This window comes from Neovison vison, chromosome 3, assembly GCF_020171115.1.
Source record: "Neovison vison isolate M4711 chromosome 3, ASM_NN_V1, whole genome shotgun sequence".
Lineage (NCBI taxonomy): Eukaryota > Metazoa > Chordata > Mammalia > Carnivora > Mustelidae > Neogale > Neogale vison.
Genome location: NC_058093.1, coordinates 160857015 through 160877829, shown reverse-complemented (window position 1 = coordinate 160877829; position 20815 = coordinate 160857015). Strand labels below are relative to the sequence as shown.

General features: G+C 42.1%; 1 protein-coding gene across 3 annotated transcripts in view; it reads left to right on the top strand.

The window, feature by feature from the left end:
- Window positions 1-20815, top strand: part of MAPRE2 (microtubule associated protein RP/EB family member 2) — a 158918-nt gene that overhangs the window by 43828 nt on the left and 94275 nt on the right. The window contains exon 1 of one of the 3 annotated variants that reach the window (XM_044243168.1): window positions 17394-17669. The exons of the other annotated variants lie outside the window; for them this stretch is intronic. Coding sequence (XP_044099103.1) covers window positions 17551-17669 — 119 coding nt within the window. The 5' untranslated portion in view covers window positions 17394-17550. Of the gene's footprint in view, window positions 1-17393; window positions 17670-20815 lie in introns of those variants that run through there. 3 annotated transcript variants of the gene reach the window in all.

Genomic DNA, 20815 nt, shown 5'->3' with positions numbered 1-20815 from the left:
CTGATGCCTTGCTGTTCCTTATCCAGTAGTATTTCTCTAGGCTGGTCCAGAAATGAAAATATGGCCATTTTATTAAGTGATACTATTTTATTTTATTTATACTTAATGTAATAAAATATAGGTGATAAGCCCTATGGTCAACTATTTGCCATAATGGGATAATCCAAACATATGTATTTTTTTAATCCTAAGTGTCAAATGCATCGCACTCTGGAACCACCAGGGACCACAGGAAAGTATCAGCTAAATAGCACTTGTTTGATCAAAACTCTCTGATGAACTAAGAATCAACAAAGAATCATGGCTCAGGTTAGCGCAGTGGATGCTGGCTCTCTGTCTTGGAGTGATTGGATTTGTGGCTGGGGGGAAAGAGGCCAGGTTTTACTGCATTAGAAGCTCTTGATGCTCCCGGCTCTGAATATTTGAGTTTTCAGTTGAGCTTCTAATCCTCCTCTGCTACCTTGAGCTGGGATTTTAGCAATTTCCTGGGCGTGATCCTATTTACTTTATCGTATTTACGACAAGTTTTTTAAGCACTTAAGTGGAAGCTGGGAGGAATAGAGTTCTTTTCAAAGCCTTTCTAAACTATGAACTCTGCAGGTCCCCCTCCTCCTTATTCACAGCCTGACACCCTTCCTCACTCACGGATTATTTGCGGCAATTCTTTGCTGAAGGCCTTCCCACTGAAATGCCACCTTTTTCCGGCTACAGTAGAACAAAGCGTTTTACACAAATCTGCTTCAGTTCTTAGAACTGCATAACTTTAGGAATGGAAACCATCTCGAGATTAATAAAATTGATAACGCTCTTTGGACCAGAATCCAAAAGCTCACAGAGCTTTCCATTTCTTGCAGAGACTGACAATTAGGTGTAAAATCACACAGAAAACTTGGCTCTCACCTTTGCCTGACTGATATTCAAGGTAATCAGAGAAAGATCTTTTCAGTAAATGTGATATGGTGGATGGCAACATCTCCCCTTGCTGGAGGGCATTGTGTTTTGCCAGGTGAAGTCAGTGTGAAAAAGCTTGGAAAGGTCAGACAGATTGTTTTTGTTGTGGTTTGTGGTTGGCTTCTTGCCTGCCGTGTCGTGAACAGCTAAAGTGATAGATTGAGAACAGGGCAGAAAATTATTTTTTGGCCTGGAGGGAGGGGGATTGGAGAAAATAAAATCTGAAAAGTAGTGCAGGGTAGCTGTGCATCCTAGAATCCCCTAATGAGGAAACAACCCCCAAATGGGGTTCGTCCGTCATCTCAGCCCAATCAGGCTGCTCAGCTTGCCTGGCACTAGCAAAGTGGTGTCGCTTTTCTCAATGTGAATGTGTCCTTTATATAGTATTTGCACCAGGCATGACCTAAGCATGGATTTGCAGCTGTTTCATAACTGCTGTGAAGTTTATTGGCTCAGCTCCACAGAGCAACGTCCAGACTTCAGGAACACTTCTCAAGTAATGCGACTGTGGGAGGAGACCACTTGTGGATGATTTACTTTACCCCGAGTTTTGAGTGCAGGATGCCAGGCTGCGGCTCAGCGGGTTGTGTCCCAATGTAAGTGACCAGCCAGAGAAACAGTTTTTGGGACATGTCGTTCCACGCCTCAGGACTCCCCCTCTGCAGAACTTTGAATCTAGGAAAGAGCAACACTAGGTTTCCTTATTTCTTCTTCCATGCCAGACTTGCCTATGAATTTTTAAGCTGATGTTTTAATTGGCTGAAAATCCGGATTCTGACTTTGATGATGCAATCGGATCAGTCCCTGCGGTTGTGAAGATGAGATAGTGGATGAATGGTCCTGGCTGTCTCTCCACATCTGAATGTTCTGGATGGACAGGGACTCTAAGGAGAGAACGACTCAGATGCTGTGACATTTACATCATAATTCATTTGACCTGAGTTGCTGTCCTCTTTATGGCTTTACTGTGAAGCTGGCTGAAGTTCTTCCAAAAGATCGTGGAGAGGTCTAGTGGGCCCGAACCTAGCCCAATGCAATAATGACAGGGAAGAATCCAGCTCTCCACGAATACATGTGAAGGATTCAAAATAGACATATTTACAGGCTCTTCTCTCCGCTTACTACACGTGGAGGAAGTCTTTCCTCATGCTGATTCCCAGAGGCAGAACTAGCATGCCAGGTTAATAAGTAACCAGAACTAGCATGCCAGGTTAATAGGTAACCAGAACTAGCATGCCAGGTTAATAGGTAACCAGAACTAGCATGCCAGATTGAGAGGTTCCTATATATGGTGAAGGATAGGTTTGTCGGGTTGGTTAGATTATATTAGGGCACTTCCCTATCCAAAGTAAAACGTTGAATGTTTATCCTAAAAGTGATAGGAAACCAGTGAAGACCTTTGAAAAAGAAGGGACGAAAGATAGCTCTTGGGGTGACAGGTCAGAAGCCTTGAAAAATAAGTGTAAGGAATAGAGGAAATCTCAAGTCTCGTAATCACGCGTGAAGTAGGGGCAGTAGGGTATAGGAGTGGCAGAAGAAAAGGAGGGACCCAGGTGTCTTAGGTTTCATGTCCCAAAGTGAAACGAACAGATACAGTGACCAAATCAGAGAGACAGGGTGAGGGTGGGGCAAAGATTCTGAGGCGTCAAAACCGAGTGCTGGGTATGGGTCCAGTTACCAGCAGGAGAGGGGACAAAGCATGGGGGGCCAAGTAAGGGAGAAGCTTCCTCATTAAATGCTCTGTGCCTCATCCAAAGCAATGGCGCTGTCCTGATTTCTGCCTCTGCCTCTGGTCTGCTTATTCAGTAAGTCAGGGAGAGCGGTGGTGACTGTAGACACCACCCCACATTTTTACAAGGCGCTTCTGGAAACCTGAATGGAGATCCGATTTTTCGAGTTGCACTGAGGGCAACTTTCCCTCAGGGAAACATGCTTGGTCATCTATTTTCTGCTGATATTTCTGTCACTATCACTTGGGCCAGGTAGGTTCTCCCTCCCCAAAAGAATTTGGCTTCTCTCCAGAAAAATCCATATCCTGCTAAGCCATTCACTGACATCTGTCCCCTCTGGTTTTCTGTGTTGTGATTTGGAAAGCTCTGTGTGGCTTTGCCCATCCCTGAGGGTTCCAGACAGAATACCAAGGACTGGTTCCCTCTGCTTGCAGATTCCCAAATTGACTTGAGTCATGCCTGGGAATAGGAGAAAGGGCAGGAACCCTTCTCAGGGATATGCACCAGCCTCCTACCTCAAAGGTCTCTAACTCGTAATGTGGTATTGTGATTTATAGCATGAACTTTAAGTTCTGAATCATTCAAGGATCTTAAGCCTTTGATACTTGAAAATAAGACTTTTGAGACTCACAAATTTTTCTTCAGGTTATTCTCCATGCCATGGACTTTAAGGCCTATTTTGAAGCTCAGTATTTGAGCACTGTTTTTCTCTTTCTTTCTTTCTTTAATTCTTTAACAACCCTGTGTGGAAGAAATGGGGAGTTTTTGATTTATGATTTATTTATGATTCTGATGGAATCAATATCCCTTCTTGAATCTGGGTTACATTGACTGGCAAGTTATGCTTTGGGACTTCCAAGAGTAGATTCTGAAACCCCATGCTCTTCTTGCCTGTTCTTGAGGATGATCATGGTTGGCATCCAGCCGCCATTTTGTGAGGGAGCCCAGCCATGGGGAGAGGTGTGTGTCAGAGTTCCCCCAGAGCCCCAGCTGAGGTCCCAATCAAAAAGCAATATCGACCACCAGTTGTGAGGCTGAGGAAGCCACTGAGATGACCAGTGGTCACCCATCCTTCTAATTACAACTGCATGAGAGATCATAAATGACAAGCACCTCCTGTGTCTAGTCAACCTGCAGAATAAATAAAAAATAACATGACTGCTATTGTAACCCACTAAGTTTTGGAGTGATTCCTTACACAGTAATAGAGATCCAACAGGGTATTGGTGTTATCTGTATTACTGCATAACAGATGATCCTCAAACTCCTAAACTTAAAACAACCAATTTGTTAAAGCTCCAGGTTTTGTGCATCAGGAACTCAGGAAGGTCTTGGGTAGGCAGTTTGTCTCCGATCCACGTAGTGGATCACTATCCTCTGTGGTGGCTGGGGCAGGATAATGTTTCTTCAGTCACGGTCTTGGAACTCTGTGGGTTCACCACCGCTCCCTATCACTCCTCCTTCCCTCCTCCTCCCCATGTTCTCTTCTTCTGGGGCCTCTTCACATAGCTGGTACTTCGCAGAGCATGGTGATGGAGGACAGTTGAACTTCTTACAGGGACGTTGGCTTCCAAGAGACAAAGGCAGAAGCTGCTAGTCATTATAAAGTCTAGCCTAGGAACTAGTTCATGTAATTTTTATGCCAATAAAATCTGTTGCTCAAAATCTGTGCTTCAAAGCTGCCACAAGTCCTGCCTAAATTTACGGGGAGAAGAACTAGATCAAACCTCTAAAGGGAAAAGGGTAAACCATTACAGCCTCAGTAGATAAGCAAGAACTAGCTTTTTATCTCAAAGTATTACCTTGAGAATGTTAGTATACCCCATTTTATGGATAAAGAAGCTGAGGCTAAAAGAAGTTATTTACCAAGCTCACTCAACTTTTAAGGACCAGCATCCAGATTCAAATTTGAGTGTATTAATCTAAACTATGACCTCTTTCTACTTCTCCTTGCAAAAACAGCAACTATACAATTTATACTATATTTTCTTTTTTTAAATTGAGATTAGTTGACACATAACCCTGTACTAGTTTTGGATGTACAACACAATGATTTGATATTTGTATATATTGGAAATGATCACAATAAGTCTAGTTCATATCTATCAGCACAGGTACAACTGGGGTTTTTTTTTTTTTTTAAATGAGAACTTTTAAGGTCTACTTCCTGAACTTTCTTTTTTTTTTTTTTTTTAAGATTTTATTTATTCATTTGACAGAGATCACAAGTAGGCAGAGAGGCAGGCAGAGAGAGAGAGAGGAGGAAGCAGGCTCCCCGCAGAGCAGAGAGCCCGATGCGGGGCTCGATCCCAGGACCCTGGGACCATGACCTGAGCTGAAGGCAGAGGCTTTAACCCACTGAGCCACCCAGGTGCCCCATACTTCCTGAACTTTCAAAGGTGCAATACAATATTTATGTTGTCACCGTGTTGTACATTACATCCTCAGGACTTGCTTATTTTATAGCTGGAACTTTGTACCTTTGGGCTCCCTTCACCTATTTTACTTATCTCCCACTCTTCTGTACCTCGGATTTGTGGTTGGTTGGTTTTTTTAGATTCCACATACAAGTAAGATCATATGGTATTTGTCTTTCTCTGTCTGACTTCCTTTGCTTTGCAAAAGGCCCTCAAGGTCCATCCATGTTTTCCCAAATGGCAATACATCTCAGTTTGTTATGGCTGAGTAATAATCCACTTTTGGCGGGGGGATGTACCACATTTTCCTTATCCATTCACCTGTCTGTGGACATTTTAGGTTGCTTCCATGTCTTAGCCATTGTAAATAATGCTGCTGTGGATATAGGGGGCAGATATTTATTCAGTTAGTGGTTTCATTTCCTTCCTGTTAACAACCCAATAATAGAATCACTGGATTGTAAGGTACTCCTGCTTTCATGTTTTGAGGAAACGCCATACTGTTTTCCAGAGCAGCTATACCAATTTACATTCTCATCAATAGGGGACAAAGATCCCCTTTGCTCCACATCCTTGCCAACACTTGTTTCTTGTCTTATTGATACCAGCCATTCTAAGAGGTATGAGGTAATACCTCATTGTGGTTTTGATTTGCATTTCCTTCATAATTAGTGATGCTGCACTCCTTTACAGGTACCCATTGGCCATTTGTATGGCATTTTGGGGAAAATGTCTCTTTAGTTCCTCTCCATTTTTTAAAAAATTTTTTAAAATTTATTTGACACAGAGAGCACAAGTAGGCAGAAAGACGGGCAGAGAGAAAGGGGGAAGCAGGCTCCCTGTTTAACAGAGAGCCCGATATGGGGCTCGATCCCAGGACCTTGAGATCGTGACCTGAGCTGAAGGCAGAGGCCTCAACCCACTGAGCCACCCAGGTGCCCCACCTCTCCATTTTTTAAAAGATTGTTTTTTGCTATTTAGTTATATGAGTTCTTTATATATTTTGGATATTAACCCCTTACTAAGTATGACTTGCAAATACTTTCTCCTATTTATGGGTTGCCTTTTCATTTTGTTGATGGTTTCCTTTGCTATATAGGAGATTTTAGTTTGATGTAGTCCCACTATTTGTTTTTGCTTTTGTTGCTTTTGCTTTGGTCAAATCCAACAAATAATTATCAGATTGACATCAAGGAGCTCAACCTCTGTTTCCTTCAGGAGTTTAAAGGTTTATGTCTTACATTTAAGTCTGGAAACTATTATACCTTTTTCTATATGGTGCGAAGTAGGGGTCCAGTTTCATTCTAGTGTGTGTAGCTGTCCAATTTTCCTAGCACCATTTATTGAAGAGATTATACTTTCCCCCTTGTATATTCTTGCCTCATTTTTCATAAATTAATCTTATAGAGGCACCTGGGTGGCTCAGTTGGTAAAGTGGCCTACTACTAATTTTGTCTCAGGCCATGATCTCGGGATTGTGGGATGGAGCCCCACATGGGGCTCTGTGTTAGGCAGGGGGTTAAAGCCTCTGCCTTCAGCTCAGGTCATGGTCCCAGGGTCCTGGGGTCTTTCCCTCTGCCTCTCTGCCTCCCATCATCTCCCCACCCCCTCAGTGCACACCTGCAAAAAATAAATAAGTAAATCTTAAAAAAAAAAATTCTATATATATAGGTTTATTTCTGGGCTCTCTATTCATTCCATTGATCTATGTGTCTGTTTTTGTGCCAGTGCCAATCTTTTTTTATTAGTGCCATTTTATAATATAGTTTGACCTCAGGAAGTGTGATGCCTCCACCTTCATCCTTAAGATTGGTTTGTCTATTCTGGATCTTTTGTGATACCTTACAAATGTTAGGATTGTTTTTTGTTTGAAAAAAAAATGCCATTGGAACTTTGATAGGGATTTCATTACATCCGTAGATTGCTTTGGACAGTATTAACATTTTAACAATATTATCCATGAACATGGAATACTTATTTGTGTCTTCAGTTTCTTTCATCAGTGTTTTATGGTTTTCAGTATATAGGTCTTTCACCTCCTTGGTTAAATTTACTCCTAGGTATTTTGTTCTTTGTTATGCCATTGTAAATGAGATTAATTTCTCTTTCTGATAGTTGATTACTATATAGAAATGCAATTGGCTCCGTAAATTAGTTTTGTACCCTGCAACCCTACTGAATTTACTTATTCTAACAGGTTTTTCTTGGAGTTGGGATGGGGGTTCTATGCCATATCCTATCATCTGGAAATAGTGACAATTTTACTTCTTTCTGATTTGGATGCTTTTTATTTCTGCCCCACAATTTATATTATTTTCTCAATTCTGAAGTGTTATCTTCAGTAAGGAGGGTATTATCTCTGCCCCCCCACAAGCATATGGGCGCATACACACACACACATACACAGATTACAGCTTTAATATTTTTTTAAATGCTAGAGAAATATTCTAAACAGCTTGATCATAGGCTTAACTCAATCAATCCGTAGGGCCAGGAAGACGGAATATTGTAATTGGCAAACTCTATTAGAATCACAAGGTTTGAAGGAATAGTTCCCAGCAGGATGGAAAGACACGAATAATAAAAATTCACTAGACATGCCATTGCTTCTTGTTTATAATAATCCCATTGCATCCTTGATGGCTGGTGGGATCCTCCCTGAAGACTAGAATTAGGGGTTTGGGGGAGGGTAGGAGAGGCAGGTGGTGTAGGAGAGCTAGAATTGATTGTAGCTCTATCAGCTGACTATTAAATTCTTGTGGCTTTCCATATGTTGTTGAGACTAAGATCCTTTTGTATTTCCTAAGAATCTGATAACTTCATATATTTTTAATTATTTAAATGGAAGCTAGTTGAAGGAGACCCTTTGTCTTCATGTGCTCCATACTCTGTAGGTGGACACTTCATGTTCTGTAGATATTTAGTGAATGTGAATTGAGAACTTGAAGGTAAAGTACTTGGCTTTTAAGCTCTTGAATAAACAATGTATAGGCTCTAATTAAATCATTTCGATAGAAACTTAGTCTTCATGACTTCCAGTTGCCTTTTTTTTTTTTTTTTTAATGAACTAGCTTCTTTAATTTTCTTCTTAAAAAATTTTATTTGGATGAGGTCAGAAATTGGGGAATTTCTCTTCCATTACTCACACTGCTTCCCAGCTGTTAGCCTCATGTTCTCCTGACACACTGGAGAGGAGACATCAGTGAGCCACAGCTCTGGTGCCAGACTTGACAGAGACGCCCCAGGCTCTAGAAGACCTACCCGCCCTGTGTCTCTGTTTGCCATTGGTGGCCTGAGTTCTGGGCGGCTCTGAAACTCTGAAGGCCCCTGGTACCTGTTAGAACTACTCTCTTCACCACTCACGTACCCTGCCTCCTGGCTTCACATTTATGTTAGTGAGTCCCTTCACTCAGTCTGAACTACTTCTTCTTTTTTTTTTTTTTTTAAAGATTTTATTGATTTATTTGACAGACAGAGATCACAAGTAGGCAGAGAAGCAGGCAGAGAGAGAGGAGGAAGCAGGCTCCCTGCTGAGCAGAGAGTCCGATGCAGGGCTCGATCCCAGCACCCTGGGATCATGACGGGAGCAGAAGGCAGAGGCTTTAACCCACTGAGCCACCCAGGTGCCCCCAGTTTGAACTTCTTAATATCAAAGTCAGAAATAAAACCAAACGGGTTAGTTGACTTTTGGGAGCCCTAAGAAAATCCTCTCTTGAAAGCTTTTGTGCCTTCCGAAGATTGATTGTTAATGGAACCCACAGTCTCTTCATTTCTCTTGCCACTCAGTTGAGCCCAAGATGCCTTTTATCCTTTTTCAGTTGTCCTACCCAGTCAGTTCAACAAGATGTGCTCAATTTGAACATGGAAATAAAATAGGGGAAGGAAATGAAAGAATTTCATGAGCTTGGGTCAGACACATTTCCGTAAGAGCTCTCAAATAGGCTTGTCTCTAGCTGGATGGTTGAATTACAACAATCTTGGCGTAGTGAAAATGAAAGCAGATTTTAACGTCGGAAATAAGTACCAAAAAAAAAAAAAAAAAAAAAAAGCCCATGATATTTTCTCCCCTCCAGAAGATAGCAAAGAAATGGGCATTGAGGGGCCCCTGGGTGGCTCAGTGGGTCAGGGCCTTTGCCTTCGGCTGGGGTTATGATCCCAGGATCCTGGGATCAAGCCCCCTATCGGGCTCTCTGCTCAGCAGGGAGCCTGCTCCCCCCCACCACCCCCCAGCCCAGCCTCCTTCTCTGCCTGCTTGTGATCTCTGTCTGTCAAATAAATAAAAATCTTAAAAAAAAAAGTTTTTAGAAATGGGCATTGATAGTTAAGGTTTATTCAGGAAAAAAAGTTAATTACTATCAATAATTATTATCAAAAGTTAATTACTATCAATAAAGGTAAGAAAAGACACCCCTCCCCGCCCATCTTTTCCTTAGCCATAATTTTCAGTTCCTATCTTTTTACTTCTTCTAATCCCTTAATTCCATAGATAGTGCTCTTCTGTAACAGCTTCCCATCCCTTCCTGGTTGCCCCTGCCTTCAGTCTTTTCATGGCTTTACCTCCTTGCTCCCTAGACCGAATTAATTGCCTTCAGGGCAACAATCTACAGTCTCTTACCTCCCTGAACTTTTGATGTCTGATGTCTCATCCCTGCTGTTTCCCAACCTTAGATTCTGCATTCTCACACCCAGGTTTTAGAAGGCAGGCTGTTGTTAGTGAGTAAGAATGACGATGGACACCTGGCAGGTATGTTCCTGCCCAGCTCTGCGGCTTCCTGGCTGGTGATCAGGCGAAGTTATTTTTAGCCAGTTACCTCCTCTGACAAAGTGGTGATTTAAAATCGCTCCTTATAAGTTCATATACCTACTCGATTAAAGCATAGCACTTGGCCCATCAAAAAGGATTGAATAAATGTTAGGTGTTGCTATTGCTATTGTTGTCATTATTAAAATTCCACATCTTTGTCAGCAGATGTTGCTAATGCTTCTACAAATAAAAGGTTTCTAACTTTGGTGTTAAGGCAAACTCTTTACAACGGCCATTCAGAGCCCTGTACATTCTGGTCCCTCTTGAACCTTCCTGAACTCCTCTCTTCCAACTGCTCCTCTATCCCATGATGTACACACTCATTGTAGTGCTAAGTTCCACGAGGCCAGGGCATCTTGTCTCTGTTTTGTCAATCTCTATATTGTCAGTGCTTAGCATTGTTCCTGGCACATTGTAGGTGCTTTATAAATATTTATTGAAGGACTGTAGCTGGAGCCCCGATACAAACATCACTGCCTTGGTGAAGTTTTCCTGTTTCCCCAGGCATGGTTACTGTATTTTCTTTTTTTTTTTTTTTTTAGATTTTATTTATTTATTTGACAGAGAGAAATCACAAGTAGATGGAGAGGCAGGCAGAGAGAGAGAGAGGGAAGCAGGCTCCCTGCTGAGCAGAGAGCCCGATGCGGGACTCGATCCCAGGACCCTGAGATCATGACCTGAGCCACCCAGGCGCCTGGTTACTGTATTTTCTATATTTCTGTGATACTTAATACATTCTTCAATTAACATTCATCACATTGTATTTTTATGGAAAACATATTTAAGGCTCTTAAATTCAGCCAGCTGGTATAATTCAAAAGCACATTCTTATTTAATACACTGAAACCTCACACTGCATAGGTTTGATTGAATGATTACAGAAATCCTAATGCCCTGCGTGTTTTTAAATTGCATTCCCATCATGTCCTATGAATTATTCCACAAAATTAAGTCCAAGCTTGAGAAAATCCAAGGAAAAGCCAATTAGAAAACTCCAGCACACAGAGACATCTTGGGCAGTGGCTTGTCCTATGTCATGACATTACAGAAAACTCACTATTTTACTAGCACATAGCAAAATTCTGCATGAAAATAGTAGTGTAGCTATAAATGAGGCTGATAAGTAATCTACAAGGATAGGTAATTTGAAAAGTCAATCACGCATGAGCATACCTCTTAGGTGTGTTTTGTGTGTGTGGGGGGGGAATTCACCAATTTTAAGTAAAATTTTATTCCGAAAACCAGGAGGCAATTACATATCTTAAAATTCTCATAAGATCTAAAGAAAGAACTAAAAAAATCTGCTATGTCTTGGGTTTAAAAGCAGTGAAAAAGACAAGAGCCAATCCCAAATACATTTCTATGCCACCAGTGCCATGTCAGAGCCAGCACCACTGGCTGGCCAATTGTATATTCATTCCACTGCTATCATTTTGGGTGTGGGGCGTATTTTAAGCTCTTGATTGATAACCTGTCCCTGCCATTCTGTACTGGAAAATGTCCTAGAACATACACATGGGAGAAATTACTTTTCCCAGGGCAAGAGTGCGACTGCTAAGTGGAATTCTGTCTGCAATCCGAGGTGATAACAATCTACAGAAGCCCCCATCCAAAGTGGTGTGACAGCTGTGAATGCCTTTGACAGCAGCGATTATCAGCTTCAGTGAACACGTTTTCACCTGGAAAGGCATTTGTGATGAGCAGGAGCTTCTGGAATGGAATCGGGATTAACAGCCATTCCTGGCTAACAATTTCATATCTTCTCTGCTATCATCTCTTGGATTTCTCAAATCCAAGACAATACAAAATCCCTGTCCTAGATGAACTTCACATGTTGGAGCAATAGAGAGAGGCAATGACTTTGGTGGTGCTCACTGACTGAAGTCTCCAGAGAAATGTGATTGTGCTATATCCTAGAAAGTCTGAAAATTAGAATCTGTGTTGGTACCCAGTTCTGTCCTCCTTGAGTGGACTTGTGTGTTGAGAATTCTGATGGTTTCCCTTTTTTTCCTTGTTCTCATAGTTCTGTATCCTCTGGTCTGCTCTCCAAGCATGTATTTTAAATATTTGAAAACCAATAGTGTTGGTGTGGGGGGGTCAATAGACCCACTAGAATGGGAGCTCAGAAGAAGGGTCAGTTCATTTGGTGCCTAACAGGTACTCATTAATGAACATATTGAAGGGATATTTCTGGGAACTTTTTTTCCCAGTGCAATAAGTACAAATACTTATTCTAGGTAGTTGCCAATACTGTATATGAACCTTGATTTAATATCTCCTCCTTCCTCCTGGGTGGCTCAGTTGGTTAAGCAGCTGCCTTCGGCCCAGGTCATGATCCCAGCGTCCTGGGATCGAGTCCCACATCCGGCTCCTCGCTCAGCGGGGAGCCTGCTTCTGCCTCTGCCTGCCATTCTGTCTGCCTGTGCTCGCTCGCTCTCCCTCTCTCTCTCTCTGACAAATAAATAAAAAATCTTTAAAAAAAAAAATTAAAAAAAAAAAATCTCCTCCTTCCTCAAAGATCTTAGATGAGTCGGAATATGAGTGATTTTGCAGAGAATTTCAGTTCTCCCTACTTGAATAATTTATTTATTTTCTTCAGAAATCATTGATGGGATCTGATCTGAAATCCAGCCTCTCAAAAAATATATTTGAGGACACCTCTCTAAATCCAGGAAACCCTCCTCTGCCCTTATATGATTCAAACTTTATGACATTTGGCCTGAGAGACTTTCTCTCTGAAACTTGTTTGTCCCTTGGACAGAGTGAAACTTCTTTGATTTGCCCCACCAGGCAAAAATCCTCCTCAGTCATTCTTTGCAGGCTTGTTTTGTATCCCTAAGCTTCTAAAGAGTTCCATGGCAAGCTTTCTCTTTCTCTCTGAGGGCACCAACACCCACCACTTCAGTTATCACCTGTGAGATAATTTCCTTAAAATCCTATGTACCTCTAAGTCAAACATAACAAATAAATTCAAGGACCCATATATTCCCTTAGTCAACAAGTACTTAATGAACATCTACTATATGTGAAGCACAGTAACTGCTCATTCTCACCACTCAAGATATTCTAGAAGCACTTTTTTTTTATGTCCAAACACATTGAGAACCTTTCTTCCAGAAGGCAATTCAATCTGTATTTCCTAGCTTGATAAATGATACCATTATTCACTTGGCCACCCAAGCCATAAACTTGGGATTCATTTGAAATGTCTTTCTCCACCACCGACCCATAACCTCCATTAATGATGGTGCCTACATCCAATTAGTCAAAAAATCCTAGCTGTTAGACCCTCAGAACTCAGATCTGTGCTTTCTTCTACAGTCCCTTGGCCACTGTTTGAAGTTAGGCCTTCATCACTGATTGATTTTAGACTTCTCTGATATATTCTCCACACTACTGGCATCAGACCTTGGTGATAAGCAAATTTCACCATTAATTTCTCTCCCTAAAGTACTTCATGGTTCTAAAACACCTTCAGAATTAAGGTCAAGCTCCTTAGCAGGGCCATGGCACTCTTCTGTCCCTGGTCCTTGCCTGATCTCCTGTCACTCTGTAATCTGCTCTTGGTCCATACTAAACAAATTGCTATTTCCCAGAGACCCCACATCCTAGCCTACCTCTGTACCGAAGTATAGCTGCTTGAGAAATCTTTTATCTTCCCCCTGCTCTACCATTTCTATTTTAAATGCCATACAGCCTAATGGATGAGCATCAGAACTTTGGGGCCAAGAAAACCTGATGTCCAATACTAGACAAGTTGCTTTTCTTTTCGCCTCAATTTTGTCATTCGGGGTTTTTTGAGAATCAAGTTAGGTATTTGTTGAATAACTGAATGAATGGTGTGTTCATTTAGTGCCTGCTGGCTTCCAGGCTCCATTTTAAGAGCTGCAGAGATAGCAGTGAACAAAACAGTTGGATCTCCTACCCTAAAGGATCTTGTATTCTAGCTGGCACAGAGGAAGTGAACAAAATAGTTATAATTATTACTCATTAGGCTTCGGTGATAGTTCCTTGGGGGCACTTTTTGGACCCACTTCCTAATTTTCTTTCTGAATTGGGTGTTCCTCCTCTATGGGCCTATGTCACCCTATATGGTGCTATGATTACAGCATGACGTATCATAATTGCTGGTATTTTTATCTTGCTCGCTACAATCCTATGAGTTCCTCTAGGATCAAGCCTGGGACTTCTCTTTTTATTGTACCAGCTTCTGATACACAAGACTATACCTTAAAATAACATTTACCACTAAAGAGCATTTGTCATATGCCGGACACTGTGTTAGCTACCTTAAATATATTCTGTAACTTAATCTCCCAGCAACCGTATGAAACTAGTGTCATTACACCTCCTTTCTAGGTGAGGAAAGTGAAGAAACCAAATCTTGCAGATGCAAAGTAACTCGCTCAGTTCACACTGCCAGCGTGTAGTGAAACCCAGCGGGGGACTCCAGTAGGCTCTAGAGCCCCAGTTTTAATCATGATGCTTGATGCTTGATGAGAAGAGCCATTTCTCCATAGGACAGTTGGAGATTTATTGTCTACATGTATTTTATTTTAGAAACACTTATGCACATAGGACAAAACCTCAATCCAGACTTGGATGTTCATAGATGCTTTAGCAAAGGTATTCTTTTCTATAATTGATCGATGTGACTGTCCTTACCCTACTGAGAGGTGGGGAAACAAATGGTTTTAAACTTGCCAATTCATAGAATTATAGTCTTTTGCAATTTTGACCGACTTTGAATAGTTCCAACTCTTGGGTAATAGTTCAGTTTTTTAACTATTTTTGCCTCTCCCTAACCCTTCTGCCAAGCCATAACAAGCCACTGATTTTAGTCTTTATTGTGCTGGGGCTAACCTTGCCCAGTTGGGGAGGGAGGTGATGGGGAGACACTCCTTGAGGTGTTATTTCTCAGAGTCTCAAATGGGAAAGGAGGTCAGAGTAAGTCCGCAAGCCTGAGAACAAAGCTAAACCTCTCTAACATCTCCCTTGGAGACCTGCTTTTTCCACCTTTCATCTTCTTCCTACACTCAGTCGGATTTGGAAGGGGTAGACTCTTTCCTCCCCCTTCCTGCCTTTTCTGCATTTTCCCTGTGTCCTACATCCTCGTTCCCAAAGTGGAATTTGCCCTCTCCTTTTCCCTAGGGCTAAAGAGGAGAATGGCTGCCAGCCTACTTGATTTATGGGGAAAGGAATGAAAACACATCTGTTTAGTATTTTCAAATTATTACCCCGGTTACCCCAGTGTCTCAGAGGATCATCACAGGTCTCTGGAGCTCTCTGGGTCCCTCCATAGTAACATGGCTCATGGCAGTCCTAGAGAAAGATTTACAGGAGCTCTTAGATCCCTCTTTCACCTGACTCACTGCCCTTCACCTCAACCCAAGTTCTTGGCCATAGTCCTCTCTCTTCATGAGCAACATAGACACGGTGGGAGTACTGTCTCCACAAAATATTTTGATATAGCCAATGAGCTATACATTCAAATTCTGACAAATTTAGTCCCTATGATAATATCAGTTATGTCATATGTATTACTTAACTATGAGATCATGGAGAAGTAAGCTGTACTAAAGAACCCAAAATGAGAGGATGTACTCTGAAAACATTAAATACTTCATTTGTAGACTGCTTTTCACCTTCAGACTATCCTAAAGAAAGGGGAAGCTTTTGTGAAAGGGAACAGATTAGTAAGGAAATTGACAACCATGGGACCAGTAACAGAAATAGAGGAACTGTAATCTTTGTAGTGATGACTACACTCTCAAGCCTCTTTAGTTCAGCGTGCAATGTATCTTTTACTTACATTTATCTGTATATCTTGCAAGTCTTAGGTCTGAAGTAGATTCTTACTGTATGAGGGGGGCAAAGTCTCAGGTATGCTGAGATATAGATTTTAAAAAATCAACTTGTACACTATGAGTTCACTGGAAAGACAGAAAAATAAAACTAAGATGCCCAAAAGAAGAATATGAAATAGGAAAAAAAGATCCCCTTGTTTGAGATTATCATTACCATCTGGGTTGTGAACTATTTCATTCTAATTCTAGAAACTTGATGCCAGAAATAACTTATTACCAGGGAGATAGGCTGGAGAATTGTTGGGAATGACAAGGTTGTTTTTTGTTTGGATTTTAAAAATATCTATACCACAAAATGATAAAGCTGATAAACCACACAATGATGTGAAGAGATGAGCCCATATAGCCTTGTACTTTCTTTTATACCCCAGTTCTTCCCTTCTCACCCAACAGAAGGTCAGAGACCACTTTTGATAAGCAGAGAATCTTTAAACTCTCTTCTCTCTGGAGGAAAGAAATGGATGCATCTGGGGTCTGTTGAGAGTTTATAATCTAATCCATCGACGTTGCCTAGTACTAGCAATTCTGTTCACAGCTCTTTTCACAGTGGTCATGTTGAGAGTGTACATAAAGTACTTGATTCTTACCTTGATCTATATTTATGAGCTCACATTAAATATAGATCAGTACTGTCCAATCACATTGAAAAAAGCATGTCATTTTGATGTTCCAGTTCACCACTTCCTAGCTCTGTGACCTTGAGCAAGTTACTTAATCTCACCAGTTTACTCATTTTAAAATAGGGACGATGCTAATAGTACCTGCCTCATGGCCAGTGTATTTGAAAACTACACTGCAATGATATAGAACAACTAGAATGTTGAGAGCTTCCAAATACTAATTGAGTTTGGGCTGGTTTAATTCAAATGAAAATAAAATAAATGGCAAGGAGTTAATATCTGTATCAAGAGGCAGTTTAAGAATGTGAATGGGGAGTCTTGGGTAACTACCATCATGTTCTAAAATGGTGGCTATCTTTTATTTATTTTTTTAAAAACCCTTTGAGGATTCTTTTCTGCAGAAAATCTCATTTGCAACCTTTAATCTTCACATAATTAAAGTAAAGCCTGCACTGATTCGAAGGAAATACAGTTTCCTCTTAGGTCTTCAGGTTTGGGGCTTTTTTTGGGGAAGAGGATGCTGCTGTTGATGGAATGGGGGAGGAAGCTGGAAATCTGAACCCCCTTAGTCTGGTACATTTTCTGGAGCAGGCCACCAGGTCTTTGTATATTTTTTTGCGACCAGACCGAGTTTAATTTGAATGCTGTAAGAACTTGGTATTGAAGGAGTTAAAGGGTCTCCCACACCCCTCTGCCTGAATCGTTCTTTTGTGTACACAGCTGCAGTTGGAGCACGGGTCAAAAAGGAAATGGTTAGAGGAAGAGCTGGTTTTCAGACGAGGCAAGTCTGTAAGGGGGGCCTGGGGTGGCCTGGGGTTTTACATGCCAGATGTAGGCCTGCCCCGGTGCCTGCCTGGAGCTGCTGGCATGGTCACGCCTCGGCCCTGTGCGAATTGAGGCGAGGTGATGAGTTAGCGGGTTGCTATGGTGACGGGGCTCGGCCACGTGACCCGGGGCTGCTGCCGGCGCTTTGACGTCAGCAGCCGGGAGGGCGGGACGCAGGAGGGCGGGGCGGGAGCCGAGCTGGGAGAAGGGAGCCAGCGAGCAGGCGGCAGGCAGGCACGGTCTGCGCGAGGAGCAGGCGAGCGGGAAGACGAGACGCAGCCACCTTCCTCACCAGCCAGCCCTCCGCGGTTTGTTCCCTTCCTCGGGAGTGCGCCAATGCCTGGTCCGACCCAAACCCTGTCCCCAAATGGCGAGAACAACAACGACATCATCCAGGATAACGGGACCATCATTCCTTTCCGGAAGCACACAGTGCGCGGGGAGCGTTCCTACAGGTAATGGGGCTGGCACCGGGCGCGGCGCCGGGCGGGGGAGCTCGACGGGGGCGCGCGGAAATCCGGCCCGTTATATAATGGAGCGGACACTGCGCCCGGACCGGGCTGCAGACGTGCGTTCGCCCCGGCGCTTGTGATCATTTGCTGTCTGTTTCCATGTGTCATGTTGGCTATGTGCTGAGGCTTCACCAAGGCAGATGGAGAGCATTTTGTGAATAGGTTTGCTGCCTCCGAGGGGTCTCCTTCCATCTCCTTCCTTCCACGCTGATAAAAATGCAAGCAATTTTCCCCCCCTCTCCAAAGGGAGACAGGCTGTAGCACTTCCTTTCCTCCTTTCCTTTAGATTTTAAAGGAACCATTGGATAGGCTGTGCCTAGAGGCAGGGAACAGGAGGATGGCGAGAAAAATGTTTGAGCTTGCCCTGGTGTGTGTGCAGGAAAGATGGAATCCTCTAGATTAAGCTGCAGTCTGTGATGTTAAACCGCCAGATTGATGGAGCTTTGTAAGAATTCTGCTCGCTGATTGGTGCAAGGATTGACAGCAGAGGTCACGGTGTCAGACATTCGCCAAAATTTTCTCCATAGAACCCATGGTTTATTAGAAAGAGACTGGACTGCAGTGGACCTGAGGAAACCCGGGTGCCGTTATGCATTTTCTTAGGAGTTTATAGCGTCCGCATGGGTGGGGGAGCCCGCCCTTCTTTAAACAGTGGGAAGGTAATTCCTGCTATTTTGCCGAGGTCTGATTTGAGGATGGGACTGATCTTGGTCATTGTATTGTGAGCTTTTTGATTAATGAGTGGGTCTGTATGGTTGGCATCATTTTTACATTAGCATATCTGGCAATATGTTCTAGTAGATAAGCTCATTAAAATTGTTTGCATTGTTTGATAAGGATAACAATGTAATGGAGAATGCAGCTAGAGTCTAATGCAGCTCAAGGCCAGACTTGAAGGGAGACTGATAGCTTCCCTCATATTTCCTCTGAAGTTCTTTTGTACTGGGGTAGTTATTTTTAAATGTTACCTTGATAACCACTAACAATGCTTCTGCTTCAAGGCAGAGCACACATACCTCTAGAGCGCATCCTCTCAGTTAGTGAGCAACAGGAAATAACTCTTTTTTTTTTCTTTCTTTCTTTTTTTCTTTTTTTTAATGCCTTCATCTAAACGTTCCAGTGGTATTGTGGTAGAATATTCAGTGTGTGTAAATATGACATATTTGTAAAATGGGACCCAAAGCACCCCACCTCCTCTCTCTTTGACCAAAAAAACCCCATTTGCTGACTCAAAAAGAAAAATTTATAAGCAACCTTTGCCCTGCCATCTCCAGCAGTTATATAAATACTTGGAGTTAATTTTGGCTGTGCCCGTGAGGTCACCAAAATCTCATGCCTTATGGTTCCAACTAATATGTTGACATGGCATCCTTACAGAGTCCAAGCGCTTGTTATTAATATAAACCAAAATTGGTCCACAACGTCTGGGACTCTCCTCTTGGAGATCCTTGTGATTGGAACATTGGGTCCCTTCTCTCCCTTACTCATCCACCTTTCCCTGTGAACATTCCAAAGCCTAAAATAGAATTTAAAAACAAAAACCCCGAGTTGCTTTTAAACCTCACTTAGTTCAACTGTCCATATAGGTAATATGATTTGAAGCCTTCATTTTGTCAATGATTTAATCTCTGCCACATAAGTAGCAGTTGTTTTTAAGACGGAGTTCGAATTTTACCACATAGGCCAAAGGAAGTTGCTTAGTTGGGTTTTATTAGTCATATGAACAAACTTGAAATGGCGGTGGGAAATGTCTTGGTTGGAAAGGTTAAATGCTACCTTTTGGTGACAAAATATTGCTTTAAAGTAAAAGCTTAGTTATCTTTTCAATTCAATCTAAGTTATTTTCATTTCCTAAATTATATCCAGTTTGTTTTCCGAGTCCCCTGTAATGGTACCTGAAGTTATATGAAAGGAAAAATGAACTGAATTTAAAGAAAAGATCTGACTGGAGAAATTCTTAAGTCAGTAAGAGCATTATTTCATTTGTATTTTATGTAACAGGATTATTGGACACCATAGTGAGAGGTATCATAGGTTAAATGAAGAAGGAATCCTCCAAAGTTTTATTGGTATTGTATTACACAAAGGGTGTATGCTGAGACAGACACACCTTGTGTTTTCTTTGGTCTGCTCTGCTTTCAAAGTGCATGGCCAATGTAGTATAACTACCACTTATTTCTTTGGAGGGGCGTGGGGAAAGGAAAAATGTGAGACCTGTTTGTATCCAGGAAGTGTTCCATAATTATTTTGGCATCCTGAGGCTGGAATAATATTGCCATTTAATTGCTGAGGAAACTTGGAAGGTACTGTGAAAGCCCAAATAGAGAGATTTAACCAAATAAATGTTGCTTAGGTGGTGGGTCCATTATAACCCTTAAAAATGACATGTGCTGAAGAGTTCGGTTTGAGTTCCTTGGGGGGGACAACCCAGAGCCCTGGGATGATCGGAGGGAACTCTCTTCCTGATTCCTTCGCTGTGTTGTAGGTAGGCCTCAAGCGGGTCCTTTACCTTTGGCCTTATTTTCTACAGTTGCTCATGGCATGAAAGATTATCTCCTTGCATTCTTACAGAGTCACTGTGAGGTTAGCTTCAAACATTTAAAACAAAGACTTTCATAAAAGATCTACATAGATACAAGAAGAATGCTGTTATGACTCTTCCAGGAGCTCCAGCCAGGAGCTCCAGGTGAGGAGAGGAGAGGACACCTAGGGAATACTGTTCTTTCTAGTAATGTCAGGTGACCACTCTTCCCAGCAAAAGACCTTCTTGTCATGCCATTTGCACTAGATTGTTCATGGATAAGGGTCAGATATGGTTCATGACCCACGTATCTCACTCCAGGTATCTCTTTGTGTAAACCAAGTCCATTTGTATAGTCTGGACCAGAGAGGGTGGTTCACCATTATCGAAACCCATGCTTACTTTGATTAGAAGAGCAAGTTACCTTTAGGAAATTATCCTTCTAGTAGTAATTTCAGTCAAAGGAGGCCAGTGCAAAAATGGCTCAGCAGAGCTATGTGGATATTTCTACTGTGTGATTGCCTTCTTGGACCCAGCTTCCTCATTGCATTTACGAGCACTGGAAATC